The sequence below is a fragment of the Camelus dromedarius genome, chromosome 30 (genome assembly GCF_036321535.1).
Source record: "Camelus dromedarius isolate mCamDro1 chromosome 30, mCamDro1.pat, whole genome shotgun sequence".
NCBI classification, from domain to species: Eukaryota; Metazoa; Chordata; class Mammalia; order Artiodactyla; family Camelidae; genus Camelus; species Camelus dromedarius.
The window spans coordinates 9,967,808-9,983,930 of NC_087465.1; the positions used below are offsets into that span (position 1 = coordinate 9,967,808).

Sequence of the window (16,123 nt, forward strand, 5' to 3'; positions counted from 1 at the left end):
GGTATCAGATTCCCTGAAAGTCCACTGTAAAATCAGTGTTGAGGACTGTGGACAATACCCATTGGGCAGCATATGAACACCATATTTCTCAGTATAATTTCTGTTCTAGGCTGAGGGGAAGGTGACATTTATTGAGACCTAGTGCATGTTAAGTACTATGCTGGGTACTTTACAATATATAATTTCACTTAATCTCATGCTCAGAAGACCAGCTCTGCTACTTACTAGCATTTGACTGTGCTAGACATTACCTACATCTTACAGATGATGGAATCACAGTCAAATGCTAGTAAGTAGCAGAGCTGGTCTTTGAATCTTGGTTTCTTTGACCAAAAACTCTAATATCTTTCTACTACATGAACATTTAAGGTAAAGCTAACTCATTTCTGTTCTTCTAAGAAGATACTTTGCATCCGAGCATTTTGAAAGATTACACTGACCTTATAAATAAGCTATTTTTTACTGTAAGGGATTGAAATAACAGCTGTTAGGATAAATTTTTATAATACACTGTGGTGAAAGATGCCAAATTTTTTGTACTGAGAGTTAAATGTCAACAAGATTTTCTTCCCATAAAACACTTTTATCACAGTTTGTCACATATCTATAGGAGAAGAGACAGGAATCCCATGGATGTGTTTGATATGGCTAGACATCGCTTACAGGCTCCTGTCAGAAGACCGTCACCTAAGGGCTTGGACGCTGCTACTTTTCAGAATATCCATGACTTTAATGAGCTGAAAGATCGAGGTGAGTAGAATATACTGCTGTCTTAAAGATACAGCAAGAGGGGTCTACCCATATTCAGGTGTCTTTGAAGACATTTGTATTGTTTTTCTAAAGTCAGGTTTCATTTATAGTAAAGAGGCCTTGAGAAGAAAAAGATTTAAACCATAAAATTGAGCAAATTGAGCCATTCATTTCCCTGTTGCAACGTCTTGTCCTCATTCACTGTGTGCCTTGGTTGTTGATGACTCTTGCCTGTAGAGAGGAAATTGAGTCTGGAAGCGGGGGAGTCAGGCTCCAATCCAAGTCCATGTGTCCACAGTCTCTTCTGTCACCTTTGCTCTTAACCATTTTCTAATTCTTAGCTACTCAGCATGCCTCCCATTTTCCACTATGGATCAAAAGGAGTAACAGTTTTAAGACTTTTTAAATGAGTAGACCATGTTTTTATTCTCAAGATTTCAAAATTAAGGGTTGCAGGGAGGGTAGAGCTCAAGTGGTAGAGCGCTTGCTTAGCATGCATGAGGTCCGGGGTTCAATCCCCAGTGCCTCCTCTAAAAATAAATAAACCTAGTTACCTCCCCCCACCAAAATAAAAAACAATAATTTAAAAAAATTAAGGGTCAACATTTTCATCCTGATCAATTGATGATTTTTGAACTTGTGGCACAGGGGAGTTCTTAGACTGCCATTTCCTCCAGCAGTGACACCCTTCCAGAAGCTCTGGCCAGCCTGCATTTATCTCACTTTTTTTTTTTTTTTTTGGCATGATGTTTACAAGGGCTAAAATATTCATTGGCCAGTAACACTATGTTTTAATTTTTCCAGTATATTTTAGGGATCAGTGTCTGGTAGGTGCCTGAGATCTGGCGTCTGACTAACCGCTTGGATGTACCTGCACATAGTTGCCCTGCTGCAGGCTCTGGGTGGCGTCTTGGGGGAGTGGGGAAGCTGGGATAGAGAAAGTGCAGGAAGCTGCTGCTTGTGCTGGGGGCTCCCTTATAATGTTAAGTCTGTGAAAAACCATTTATTTAAAGAACATTAATTTCGTGTTCATTAATTTTTTGATGATTTTTATGATGTCCTTTGACTTTGCTGAGGTCCAATTATTTATATTGTTCCTTGATTTTGAAATTAGGTTGTTATATGTCATTTTTAGTGAAGTTTTATGAAATCTCATTTGGAAACAAGATTTAACTTAGTTATGTAACTTAATTTTTGTTCCAGATTCAGAAACACGAGTTGATCTGAAATTTATGTACCCGGATCCTCCAAGAGACCATCACACCTTAGAGATTCAGCAGCAGGCCCTGCTGAGAGAGCAGCAGAAGAGACTGAACAGAATAAAAATGCAGGAAGGTGCTGAAGGTAAGAAGTAATCTTTGCTATTTCATACAGTTTCAATGGGTCATTTTTTTGGTTGGTTTTATTTCTCCATGTCTTGTGTGACTTCAGTCTCAGGCACTCCATGCTCACATGACCCTCTTTGGCCTACGGTCCCAGAAAAGATTAAGTCCCAGAGAGGGCCGTGATTGGCTTGGCTGGGGTACCTGCCCGTGCATGAGAGATGGAGTACCTTGCCTAGGCCAGGTGACAAGTGCACCAAGGGAAGGAATGTTGGGCAGACACATAGTGTCCTGTGGGACATTTCTCAACCATGTGTTTGTCTGTGCTTGTTTTGATATGGTGTCAAATCTTTAAAGCTTCAGACTGGGCTATGAGAGTATTTTTGTATAATCAGTCAAACAACAGATACTTAGGAAGTGCCTACTATGAGCTCAGGTGCTGACCCATGTCCACAGGATATGGTGATGAATGACATATGCTGCTGCTCTCACGGAGCTTATACTCTGTTCGAGAAGTTAGATGCTAAATAAGTGTGATGAATGCTGCAAAGAAAAAATCTAGGGTCCCTTGGGAGTGTGTGGCTGGGGGTGGGGTGGGCACCTGAGGCAGAGTGGGGCTGGTGGCCTCAGAAAACATCTCACCAGGTTCGCCTACCTTCAGGCCATTGAGGGTCACCATGGAAGATGAGTCATAAAGATGCAGCAGTCAGGTAGCAAGATAGAAGGAGATGGTCCTACCAGTTACTTCTAGGAAAGTTTAGGACCCTCCCTTACCTTAGTAGGCTTCTCTGGCCTGCATAATCTGAGGATCCTTTTCTGACCACTTGAGAGTATCGCAGGAGTGAGTGATGTACTGCTTTAGGCCCAGGTGAAAGGTCAAGACTTGGACAAAGACTGATACAGGGAAAGTCTTCCCTCCATCTTGTATAGAGTGTGTAACAGTGGTCTCATTGATTGCCCTCTGACAGCAGGATAATCCAAATTCTGTGGTTAATAGTAGGCATATCAGGAGAGAAGAGAGAAGCAAGTACAGTCTTCAATCTTTCCACCATTTTGTAAGGAATTTTTCCTTAGGAGACCCAACTGACGATCTGATGCGATCTTGGCAACTTAGGCCGATAAACCCAAAAGTCATCCCCCTGTGGATACAGGTGCATTTTGGCACTGAGGGTATCCCCAGTTTCTACCAAACACTATAATCACTTAATTCATAAGAATATGGTTAAACTATGAAACAATAAAAAACATGGCTATAAAATATTTTAAGAAGGAATAGAGGTTATCGTTGGCAGCCTGTCTTTTCCCAAAGGCAGTATCTAAAAAGAAAAATGCACTATTCAGGGGAACGCATAGGAATGCTGATGAAATCGGAGAGGGGCCTTTGGGATACCTGATCCAAAATCTCTGCCCCTGGAATTAGGTACCTGGAATTGAATTAGTTTCCTTCAGTTCCACATTAGGGAGCCCCCTGTTTAACTCCTCAACAATTTTCTACACAGACGTAGAACTATTGAGAGGAGATGGTTATTTTCCCATAGGCATCAGTTTTAAATTTCACAATGATTTAACTTTTTGTTAATGTGAATTGGAGAATTTTATCCAACTTGTTTAATAAACAAGTAGTATCTTAAAAACATTCAGAAATGTGATAGTTGAAAAGTAATTTCCAATAGAGAGCTAGTTACAAAAGATACTCTAAATTTATTTTTATTTTTAAAGTATTTTCTAACCCTTTAATTTGTTTCTGCTCTCCACTGACTTCAGTTGACTTACTAGATGCTGTCCCAGGTGCTACAGGACGAGACTACAGAAAGGTAAGAAACCAGTTACAATTTTTCAAGCTAGTTTTTGGGGATAGAAATTCTTAGGAATATGGTGAGTATTCCCATTTTGAATTCTTCAGGTGTATTGAGTTAAGAAAGAATTAAAATCTTGTCCCATCAGTATCGGGGGTAGCTAGGGATACATCAGTATAATATGAAGAGAAAGCATATTGTAATGGCTGAGAACAAGACTTTAGAGCTAGGCTGCTTAAGTTAGTCTGTTTTTAGCTGTGTGACTTCAGGCAAGGTATTTAATCTTTCTTTGCCTCTATTTCCTAATCTGTAAAATGGGATGATAGTACCTATCTGAGGGTAGCTATAGAATTAAAATCAATTATTTGCAAGCACTTAGGGACAGGCCTGGCATGTAGTAATTTCTATATAAATTTTGTTAACTAAAAAAATAGCTCAAAGCTTATTGTGAGGATTAAATGAGATTATATATTAAAAGCCCTTGTAGGGCCTGTCCCATAATGAGTTGTGGTCAGTTAGCAGCAGTTGGGCAAGTAGGAGTGTACAATGCAAGTAGTGGTGAGGCCTGTAGAGAAATTCCCAGGGTAAGGGCATCACTCCTGTCTGAGGAAGCGACATCTATGAAAGAGTGATCAAAGGGAGCCGATGAGCCATTTTCATTGAACAGATACTTAAGTGAGTACTTACTGTTGACCAGATACTATTCTAGTGCTTAGGGCAACAGGAGTGAACAAAAGGAACAAAAATCCTTGCCCTCTGAGGGTGTACTTTCTGGAAAGAGGGTGAGACAGTAAACAACTAAATAAAATACTTAGCATGTTAAGTCGTGGGGCTCTAGAGAAAGTGATAGCTGGGAAAGGGTGCACTGAGTGGGTGACACTCGAATAAGGTCACCAGGGAGGTGCCATGAAAAAAACCGAGACGTCCCTGCAGGAGGAACCTCCAGGCAGAGGCCCTGGGCAGGAGCCAGGAGGGGACGGCTGTGTGCAGAGCCTCGGGGGCCATCGGGTTTTGCCTTTTACACTGTGAATATGATGAGAAGCTTCCGAAGATTTTGAGCAGAGGAGTGACATGATTTGTTTCATGTTTTAACACTGACGGGGACAGGAGGCCACTGCTGTCATCTAAGTCAGAGCTCTGGTGATTCAGCCTGGGTGGGAGCAGTGGAAGTCGGAAGTGGTTGCATTTATATTGAAAGGAGACCTACCTGGTAGGATTTTTGACATCCTGGATATGTGGTACGAGAGGAGTCAGGTGGACTTCAGGCTCACTTTGGTTGGTGCTGCTATTTAGAGGTGAAGAAGCAGGGAAAACAGATTTCAGGGTGAGGGAGAAGGTCGGGAACTTAGATGAGTCACGGTGAGTGTGAGAGAACTACACGGCAAACAGGTGGAGCTGGTGAGTAGGTAAGAGATGGAGTTCGGGAAAAGTGTGAGGTTGGAAATAAATGTAATTTTCCCTCACGCCAATGATACAGGTAGTATTTTATCCCCATTTTCAGATTATAAAAGTAAGGCTCAGCTAGGCTGTTAGTTGCCCAGCATTACCAGTTGGTAGCTGTTGGTGCTGGGTTTGGAACTGATAATGATAACAAACTGTACCTGTGAAAGGTATTTGACCTTGATTTGCTCCAAAGTTGGCAGCAAGGTACACTCACCTCCATCTCACATAAGAGGAAACTGCTAGCCGTAGTCACACGGCAGCAAGCAGCAAAGCCCGCGCTGGAACGCAGGCTGGACTCGAGTCCCTCCTCGTCCTTGCACCACGCTGCCTGAGACGTAGGGACACCTTGTCTGAGCACTCTGTAGGTATCTCTGTATGTGGCAGCCACACTTCTCAGTGAAACGATAGTGAAATTTAACTTCTGGGATTTTGGTTAAAATCCTAGATTAATAACACTGTATTATACTGAGTAGAAACTGAGAATAAGCCAACAGTTTATCATGGCTGTTACCAAAAAAGCTAATAAATTTTGGGCTCACCTTCCTAGAAGCTGGATTATATGGAAAACACAAGGTAAAATGGGGGGGACTGTCATGGAGAAGATAGAGCTGAGGTGGGCTTCGCACACTCCTCAGTTAGTGAAGGACGTCATCACCATTACTGTCCTGTTAGAAAGCAGTAGAGTCAGAATTTAAAACAATTAAATTCAGGATGTAGAAGAATTCTGTGAAAGAGAAGAACTTTCTGATTACCAATGCTGTGTGTTAGTGGAATGCATTTCCTTAGAAATTAATGGACAGCTCGTCGATGGGGTGTTCGGATCTAGCACAGCCCAAAAATTTGGTGGGGAGCTGCAGGGCGCTGGTGTTGGCCAACTTTAGGTTCCTTCCGATATATAAGGTGACGTTGTTCTCTACGGTAGAACTCTCTGTATGTAAATTTCTCTCTCACTTCAGAGCTCATTACAGGTCCAACCCTAGCATTATTTTTCTCCCTCCTCTTATGTCCCTGTATGTCTGTGCTATGCCTTTGTGACCTGCTGTCACATGAGGCCGTGAGTATCTGAGGGGATGCCTTTCTGCCCCCATGGGGCTGTGGTCCACTCCACAGTAGAAACTCTTACTCATCTTTGTAGCTGCACTTCCTCGCCTGGAGGAATAGTAAACTAGTGCGTGGCACAGATCTGTTGAGAGAATGAATGAATTGCGACATCAGCAATTAAAGGGTCTTTCCTGTATTTTCTGGGCATCGGATTGTGGTGAAAGAGGGAAGCAGCCAGTCCTGTCTCTCCCTGTCCTCTTCTAATTTTGGGGAGAGTGTGTAGACTTGTGCCTCTTGGTACAAATTTGTTGTTTTTCCACACAGGACTAATAAAAACAGTCACTGATATATGATGTTTCTTTTAGCCCAGAGATGACACTAATGATTTCTTGAAAAATTCATTATTGGAATCTGATAGTGCTTTTATTGGTGAGTATATTTATGTTACCAATCTATTCGTTTAAATATTAAGCATTATTTATATTTCTTTTGTTTTTCTCCATATTTTAAAAATCAGTACTTTGTTGTGTAAGATGGTAAAAAAAAGGAATGTTTTGTTTTACTACCCTGATAATCATCAAGTATAACTTACCCAAACACACAGATGAGAACACAAGTAAAACTGGGGAAGTTTGAGTAAGTTTGGGGGATTGCAGCAGTATCAGTGCGTGGGTGTGGGACTCCTGCTCTTGTTCTGCAAAATGTCACCATTAGGGGGACTTGGCAAACTGTACAAGAGACCTTTATTATTTCTGACACCTGCATGTGAAACCACAACTATCTTAATAAGTATTTCAATTTTTAAAAGTCTTCAGAAGGTATGTGAAGGTACAGGAATATACCTATAATAGATGCTTGTAATTATGCCCCCTGATCGTAAGCACGTCTGTACTAGGGAATCCTCCCTTTTACATATTAATTGTATTTCATGCCAATTACTTTATATTTTCATGTGATCAAAAGTCCAAACCAGCCTATATTTCTTTCAGTTTTTTTTTTAAATTAATTTTTCTTTTCCAAGGAAGTCATATTGTAGAGAGTGAGTAAAGATAGAGAAATCAGTAGGAAATAGGGATGAGAAAATAGCTCATCAGGGAAATGTGACTACTAATCCTGCTAATAATGAGGACAGTCTGGGGCACTCAAGACAGTGTCTTGGAATATTTCATTCATTAACCTTACACTGGACCAGAGCTACACAGTGTGTCTTTTTGATTAACGGTAACGGTCACCACAAATAGCCCATAGTCATGACTGTGTTAACACTGTTTTAACGAATGTGGGCAAGGCTGGTGTGTCAATGCCTTTTTTTTTTTTTTTTCCTGATAACCTAGATGAAATGGACCAGCTTGTTAAAAGTCATAATCTGGCAAAAACAATTTGAATAGGCCCAGATTTACTAAAGAATTTGAGAAGTGGGGGAACTGGTGACTTGTTGGTCACAGGGTAGTAGAAACTTTCAGTTTAAGATGAGTAAGTTCTGGGATCTAATGTACAGGATGGTGACTGTAGTTAATACTGTATTTTACACTTGAAAGTTGCTGTGAGAGTAGAGCTTTAATGTTATCTCACCATAACAACAACAAAATGGCAATCGTGTGAGGTGAAGGATGTGTCAACTAGCTTTAGTGTGGTAGACATTTCAGTTATCACATTGGGCACCTTAACCTTACACAGTGTTATATGTCAATTATATCTCAGTAAAGCTTGAAAAAACTCAAATTGATTGTGATAACAATAAATAAATTGAATTAATAACCTTCCAAAACAAAACAGCAAGCCCAGATGGGTTCCCTGATGAATTTTACCATTTAGGGAATAATTCTACCAGTTCTCTACAACCCCTTCTAAGAGACAGAAGTACTCCTAACTCATTCTGCGTGGCGAGCATCACTCCAGCACCAAAACCAAAGACGTCACACGCAGAGAAAACTACAGATCGACAGCCGATCGAATCCAGCGATGTATGGAGAGAACGAGACACCGTGACCAAGTGGGGTTTGTGCCAGTTACGCACAGCTGGTTTACATTCAGTTAAAACACCTCATCCAAATATACTCCGTTGCTTCAACAGGCTAGAGGAGAATAATCACATAATAGATGCAGAAGCTTTAAACAAAATCCAGCACCTTATTTGTGAGAACTGTCAGCAAACTAGGAATAGAGGGGGACTTCCTCAACTCACTAGACAACATCTGCAAACACCTGCAGCCAGCATCACGTTCAGTGACGAGAAGCTGGAAGCTTCCCTGCTAAGGTCAGAAGCGACGCAGAGCTCTCCTCTCACCACTCCTCAGCATCACTGTGGAAGTCCTAGCTAACGCAGCAAGGAGATAAAAGGTGCACAGGCTGGGAAGGGATAAAACTGCCTTAGTGCATATGTGACATGATTGTAGAAAATGTGAAACAATCAGTAGAAAAAACCTACAGTAAGAAGCGGCTCTTGCAAGGCTGCAGGACACCAGGTCAATACACAGAAGCCAGCTGCTTTCCCATAGACTAGTCATGAACCAGTGGAATTTGAGATTTAAGTACAGTATCATTTACATTAGCACCTCCCCCCAAAAGAAATATTTAGATCTAAATCTTACAAATATGTACAAGATCTATCTCTATGAGGATAACTACAGAACTCTTATGAAAGAAAATGCTAAATAAAAGGAAACTCAGTATTGTCAAGATGTCAGTTCTTCCCAACTTGATCTATAAATTCAATGCAATCCCAGTAAAAATCCCAGCAAGTTATTTTATGGATATCAGTAAACTGACTAAAAAGTTCATACGGAGCGGCAGAACGCCCAAATAGCCAGCACAACACTGAAGGAGAAAGAACAGTCAGAAGACTGACAGTACGTGACTTCAAGACTTTCTGTAAAGTTACAGTAATCAAGACAGTGTGGTATTGGCAAAAGGATAGACAAATAGATCAATGGAACAGAACAGAGTCTAGAAATAGACCCAAACAAGTATAGTTAACTGTTCTTTGACAAAGGAATAAAGGCAGTAAAATGGAGAAAAAATACAGAACTGGGCATGCAGAAAAGTCAGTCTAGACACAGACCTTAACACCCTTCACAAAAATCAACTCAAAATGAACCACAGACCTCAATGTAAAACACAAAAACTATAAAACTCCTAGAAGATAACAGAAGAAAACCTAGAAGAACTTGGGCGTGGCAATGACTTCTTAGATGCAACACCAAAGGCACCAACCTGTGAGAGAAATAACTGGTAAACTAGACTTCATTGATATTAAACTTTAATGCTCTGTGAATGACAATGTCAGGAGAGCAAGACAAGCCACAGACTGGAGGAAAATACTTGCAGAAGACACATCTAATAAAGGACTCTGACCCAAATACAAAGAACTCTCAAAACTCAATAATAAGAAAACCACCCAATTAAAAGATGAGCAAAAGATCCAGACACTTCACCAAAGCACAGACAGGTGGCAAATAAGCAAATGAAAAGGCATTCCACATCGTTCACTAGGGAAATACAAATCATGTGTCAGCAGGGAGATTCACATTAACACAACGAGGCACCACTGACATACCCGTTAGAAAGGCCAAAATCCAGAACACGGACGGCAGCAGTGCTGGCAGCACGGAGCAGGGGAACTCTCCCAGTGCTGGTGGGAACAGAACATGGTAACAGTCACTTTGGAAGACAGTTTGGTGGCTTCTAACAAAACTAAACCTACTCTTCCTGTATGATCCAGCATTCATACTTGGTGGTGTTTACCCAGAGGAGCTGAAACTTGATCACACAAAAACCTGCCCACAAATGTTTACAGCAGTTTTATCCGTAACTGCCAAGACCCGGAAGCAACCACGTTGTCCTTAGGTAGATGAATGGATATACTGTCACGGTAGATACATGTTAAAACCCATAGAACATACAGTATCAAGAAGGAACCCTAATGTAAACTCTGGACTTTGGGTGACAATGATGTGTCAGTGTAGGTTCATGAATTTTAACAAATGGACCATTCTTTGTGGGCTGTTGATAGATGGGGTAAGCCATGAGTGGTGGCGGGAGGTGTACAGGAATTTTGTTTTCCACTCAGTTTTATTGACCTTAAAAACTAGTAAAAATAAAGTGTTTAAAAAAGTGAGTCAATTGGTGGGGTATAATAAAAAAAAAAGTCAGAAAACTATTTTTGGAGTTATAGAAAATCCCATATATCTCATTCAATAAAATATAGTTATTGCTGCTTAAAAAAAGCTATAGACTAAATTTTAGAAATTTGAATGTCAGTTATATATATTAAATTACAGTATTGTATCAGTGTTACATTTCCTGAATGTGGTAATGAGATTGTGACTGTGTAGGAGACAGTCCTTGTTCTTAGATGGTACATGCTTAAGAATTTAGGGACAAAGTGTCAAGGTGTCTGCAACAAATAACCAACCACCCCCTCCCATATATACACAGAAATGTGGCAAAGTAAGAAATGGCGATATTAGGTATTCATTGCATTATATACTTTTCTTTAGGTTTTAATTTTTTCAAAATAGAGTTAGGGGAAAAAATTCTAAATGTTTTAAGCAATATATTCATCTCCATGGTCAAATAGTCTGTTGGCTCACATAGAATGGCTGTGATCAAAACGAATGACAATGCTAAGTGTTGGTGAGGACGTGGGGAAACTAGAACCTTCTTACAATGTAAAATGGTTCTAATTCCTTAAAATGCTAAGCACAGAGTGACCGTAATACCCAGCAGTTTCACTCCTAGGAATACAGCCCAAAGAAAAGAAAACATACAGCCACAAAAAGACATGTATGTGAACATTCATAGCAGCATTATCAACAATCTCCAACTATAAACAGCTCCCATGTCCGTCAGCTGGTCAGCGCACAAAGTGCGACACAGCCATGTGCTAGTGCCACGCAGCAGGGCGGGGAGAAAAAACTACAGCTGACCCTTAACAACACAAGTCTGAATTGTGCATGTCCCCGTCCGTGTGGAGTTTTTCAGTCAGTACAGTACCTGTATTTTCATTTCACAGATGTGAAAGTGTGGGGGCAAGTTTGCGTTTGATTAGAGATCACAGTGTCTGGAATCTTAAGAAGTAGGGTGTGAGTCCTGATTCAGTCCAAACTGTTTCAGCTTCCTGCCCCGGGTGAGTCATGTGTAAACTGTTTTTGAGGCAGAGACGGCAGTGTGTGGGTTTTCGACTGCACAGCGGGTTTGGCACTGCTAATCCTTACTGCTGTTCAAGAGTCAACCGCACTGATACATGGCACAGCCCAGCTGAACTTCAAACACATCATGCTAAGTGAAGGACACAAAGCAGCACATGTACAATTCCATTTATATAGAATCCCAGGAAAGGTGAATCTTTCGAGACTAAAGGCGGATCAGTGTTTACATGGTGTTGGGCAGGTGGGAGTGGGGAGTGATTTTGCCAGTGAGCACAAGGGAGCTTCTGAGATGATAGAGATGTTCTAAAACTAGAGTGTTGTGGTTGAGCAGCTGTATAAAAATCATTGAAGTGTGTACATATATAAATGTCTGAATTAAAAGTTTTCGTTTAGCTCTGAGTAAAAAGATGTGAAGTGGTGGCTCTCTGAGATGTCTCCTCTGTGTGCCCTCCAGGCGCGTACGGTGAGACGTACCCTGCCATCGAGGATGACGCCCTCCCGCCTCCGGCACAGCTGCCCTCTGCGAGGGAGCGCAGGAGGAGCAAGTTGAAAGGACTGGACTCTGTATGTATGAAACACTCTTTTCTTTTTTCGAGGTTAGGAATGAGAGGTCTGGGTTCTGACCCATGCTCGATTGGTGTGGTCCAGGAAAGAGAGGACGTGCTCTGGAGTAAGGTGGACGTGGGTCTGAACCCAGGCTCTGCCTCCAGATACGGGATGACCGTGAGCAGGTCATTGGACTCTGGTGTCTTAGCTTCTTGGCGGTAGCATTCTCCTCTCCCAAGGTGGCTGTAAGTGTCAGTCCCCTCCTTTCCCCTGCAGAGTATGTGAATTTCAGAGAAGGCACAAGAAGCAACTGACAGCCTCAGTCACCTAAGCGCATCATGCAGGCATCTGCTCCATTTCGTTCAGATAACTTGCCCAAGGCCACACTGACAGGAGGGCTGGCATTCAGACCCCATGACCTTTTCTCAGAATACGGGTGAATGTTTACTCTCTGCCTGCACAGAGCACCGGCTTTGGCGCCCTTAGTCCATGTCCCCATGATGTCGTTTTGCTGGGTAAGCAACTCTGGGCAGTTTCTTAAACTCTGCATGTCACTGACGCTTAGCCCCTAAGGTTTGGATTTTTTTCCTTCTGTATTTTATAATTCCTCACCTTTACCCAGTGTGGCCACATTCATGTTACCACAAGTCCTGTACCTTCATCTGGGCCTGCGTGTGTACTCAACAGGAGTTAGAGTATAAATGCTAACAATTTCGTTTCCTTTGTTCATCACACTGTACATTTATCAAGGGCAAGAACATGTTTCAATTCACTGGCTTATTCTGAACTTATTTTATATCAATGAATTTCTGAAGTTGTTTTCTTAACTACAGGATGACAGTCACCCTAATGTACCACCAGATGGCCTCTCTTTAAAATCTGTATCCAGTGTAAATGTCGATCAGCTTAGAGTGAGAAATGAGGAACGAATGCGAAGACTGAATGAACTCCAGAATAAACCTATTAATACAGGTAAATGGACAAGCGTGTTGGCCGACTGCAAATTCTGTAAGAACTCGGAGGTTTTCACTGATGGCTGGCGGACAGAGGAAATGAGTTCCATAGCCGCTATCCAGCAAAACCAGAGTGAAGGATTCATTGTGCAACAGATTCTTGCTACCAGAGGGGGCACCCTGAACAGATGACGTTTCTGCCTATTAAGTAAATCCGGGCTGTGCTTGCAGCAGGGAAAACACTGATCAGTGTTGGCGTCTCACTTCCCCTACTGAAGTGGGGTTATCAGAAGTCAACTGTAAAACCTTGCGTTCTTTAGATTACACATCTATTATAAATTTGTAGTGCTACAAAGAAAAGTTTTTTACCTTTTTACTTGGCTTCCTTTACTATGGATAAAGCGAAACAGCCTCAGGTTAGTGTTTTCTTCGTATGATTCGCAGCAGAAGTCACAGTGGTCGGTAGTCGGCACATTGTGTTGGGTGTCGTGGCCTCACTGCTTCGGCGCACAGCAGGTTGTAGTTTAAGTGCCGAGCACGGGCTGGCAGGACGCTTCCTTAGGCAGCTACCGAGCTCCTCTGCGCCCCAGGCCACCTTCATGTTGGTGCTGTTAGTCATCCGCTTAGTGGAGCAGTGGGGCAGTGTTAAGCCCTGGTACTGGCTTTAGCAAATGTAGAGTGGTCTCTCTGCACAGGTCTCTGTAGTCTGTTAAGCTACAGTAATTTTCTAATAGCAATTTCTTAAGATATTTTTGTATCTAACCTTTAATACTGTGGGGTTTTTCTCTTTTTTTGGGGGGGGGCAGAATTAGGATTTATTTATTTTTAGAGAAGGCACTGGGGATTGAACCCAGGACTTCATGCATGCTAAGCATGCGCTCTACCACTGGGCTGTAGCCTCCCCTAATATTGTGTTAATTAAACCCTGTTCTTGTATACTCTCTAACAGTAAGACGTCATGAGTCCGGTGGGAATTTCATACCAAATGCCAGAAAACAGGGCACATTGATGGAACAGTACTTGGCATATCGTACCTGCAGAAATGTGGACAGTGGGAAAGCAGTGCTCTTTTTGGCTGAATGGCATTTTAATCTGAGTTACCTATTCCTCAATTTCTTTTAGAACCAATAAGGTGAACTAACATTTAACAGGGATATACTTAAACTGAGAGAAAATAGAGCATTTGAAGTATCTTTTCCAGAAGGCTTTCAACTTCTAAACCTTTTTTTCTTTTTTTTACATTGTCCTTTCAAACAGGAGCTTTTTGGTACGATGTGGATTGACTGCTCATTAAGTTGGTACCACTGTCCCTTTGCTGGGCTAATCCTTCACAGTCCAGGAGATGTAATTAAAAAAAAAACCAAAAACTGACATCACAGGGTAGGAAGACAGATTTTCCTATTACATCTAATAATAAGTAAAATAAGGTATAGATGTTGAGTACAGCCAATTAAAGAACGAAACACAAGAGCTGCCTCTTAATGGGGTAGACAACCAGCTTTCAGACTAGGTGTAAGGAGGGAGGTAACTTCACCCCCTGTCTAGTGCTCTCCTAAAATGACCTGATTTCCTCAAAGCAGTATTAGAGGTTGGGCGTATTTCCAAAACCCTTGCTAAAATAAAAACAAGTTTTGCGTGGCATCCTTCAGGTGACACAGAGTAAGACTGCCTCCCCTTCTACAGTCGGTGACACTGGGCGCCGTCTCCCTGCTGTCCCTGCAGTCCCTGTGGGGCCGGCACCGTGGACTCACCTTGTTCAGGTGCTCGTTTTCTGCTTTCTTGAACTGGCCTGTTCCGGGGTTTGCTTTCCTACCTCTTAAAGGAGGGGTCCGGACAAACCAGGACAGCTCAGAACCCAGTACTGCGGAGAAACGCCACGCTGTAACGGGTTAGACTAAGACCTCTGTTCGCATCACCTGCTGCCGCCACCTTACCTGAGTCGCGTCTGTCTTGCCTCCTTTAGATGACGAGAGATCACTGGTTGACCCTGACGACATCATGAAGCACATGGGTGACGATGGATCAAACTCTGTAGCCACTGAGCCCTGGCTCCGCCCAGGCACCTCGGAAACGCTGAAGCGGTTCATGGCGGAGCAGCTGAGGCAGGAGCAGCAGCAGGTTCCTGGAAAACCAGGCACTTTCACTTGGCAGGGCCTGTCAACGGCCCACGGTTGAATAAACCTGTGCTGGACCCAGTAGTGCCTTTTAAGGTGAAAGGAATGTGGAATCTGAACCGTAACAGTATGTGCCACCATTGGCCCATGCCTGGCAGTTCCATCTGTACATAAGGTGTGTTTTTTCCATGATAATGTATAGGATGTATATTATGTACATAAATAAAAGGCCATGATTATTAATTTATATAATGTAGGATTGTATAGAATTATTTTTGCACAGTTTTGCCATAAACTAAACTAGGGTGGTAATGAACTCTTGGAATCAACTACCGTATGTGCATTATTTTCAATTCTGCTTGTCAGTAAGATAAGATGAATAAAACACGAGTGTCTTAACAGTACTGTAAAACCAGAATACTGTTCTGTGTTCATCTGTTATCGCTGTTCTCAGTGATTTTTCACTTAGTAAGAGTAGCTGTGACTGTTCCAGCTGCTGTGATGAGAATCAGACGTGTGTGCTTCCATGTCATTTATGGCTGATTCAATATAAATGACTGATGGGAACTGTTTGTGATTTTATTCCCGTGAGCCATGCACTAAATGTCACATCTTTCTGCCTCAATTTTTGTGCCAACAAAGGCATTAAGTTTGCTAATTTATGACTTAAATACTTCTTGACAGAAATAAATTATTTTTATTACCAATAATCAGTTTCTTATTTTACGTGGACTAGATAAGGTGTTCGGGAAGTGGAGCAGAGGCAGGGACACCCAGGGGTCACGGCCAGGGGCTGGAGCCCGTGCTGCACCACTGTGGACACGTGGACCGAGTGAGTCAAGTCTTTCTAGTCACTCTGTAAGAGGCACCTTTAAAAAAGGAAAGACTAATTCAAATTCCTGGAAATAATTCTTAATCTTTAGCACCACGACAGAACACTCCCAGGCACTGGGCTGCATCAGTTTCCTATTATACTGATGTGATTAATAGGACAAAAGATCATATAAG

The 16,123-nt window shown here is 42.0% G+C and overlaps 1 protein-coding gene across 12 annotated transcripts in view; it reads left to right on the top strand.

The window, feature by feature from the left end:
- CSPP1 (centrosome and spindle pole associated protein 1) overlaps positions 1-15,825 on the top strand; it is an 86,039-nt gene extending 70,214 nt beyond the window's left edge. For all 12 annotated transcript variants that reach the window (XM_031441527.2, XM_031441529.2, XM_031441523.2 and 9 more), the window contains 7 exons: positions 611-750; positions 1,954-2,094; positions 3,837-3,886; positions 6,718-6,781; positions 11,957-12,066; positions 12,882-13,020; positions 14,965-15,825. In XM_031441527.2, the coding sequence (XP_031297387.2) occupies positions 611-750; positions 1,954-2,094; positions 3,837-3,886; positions 6,718-6,781; positions 11,957-12,066; positions 12,882-13,020; positions 14,965-15,176 (856 nt within the window). In that variant the 3' untranslated portion in view covers positions 15,177-15,825. The remainder of the gene's footprint in view (positions 1-610; positions 751-1,953; positions 2,095-3,836; positions 3,887-6,717; positions 6,782-11,956; positions 12,067-12,881; positions 13,021-14,964) is intronic.
- Positions 15,826-16,123: the final 298 nt, after the last annotated feature.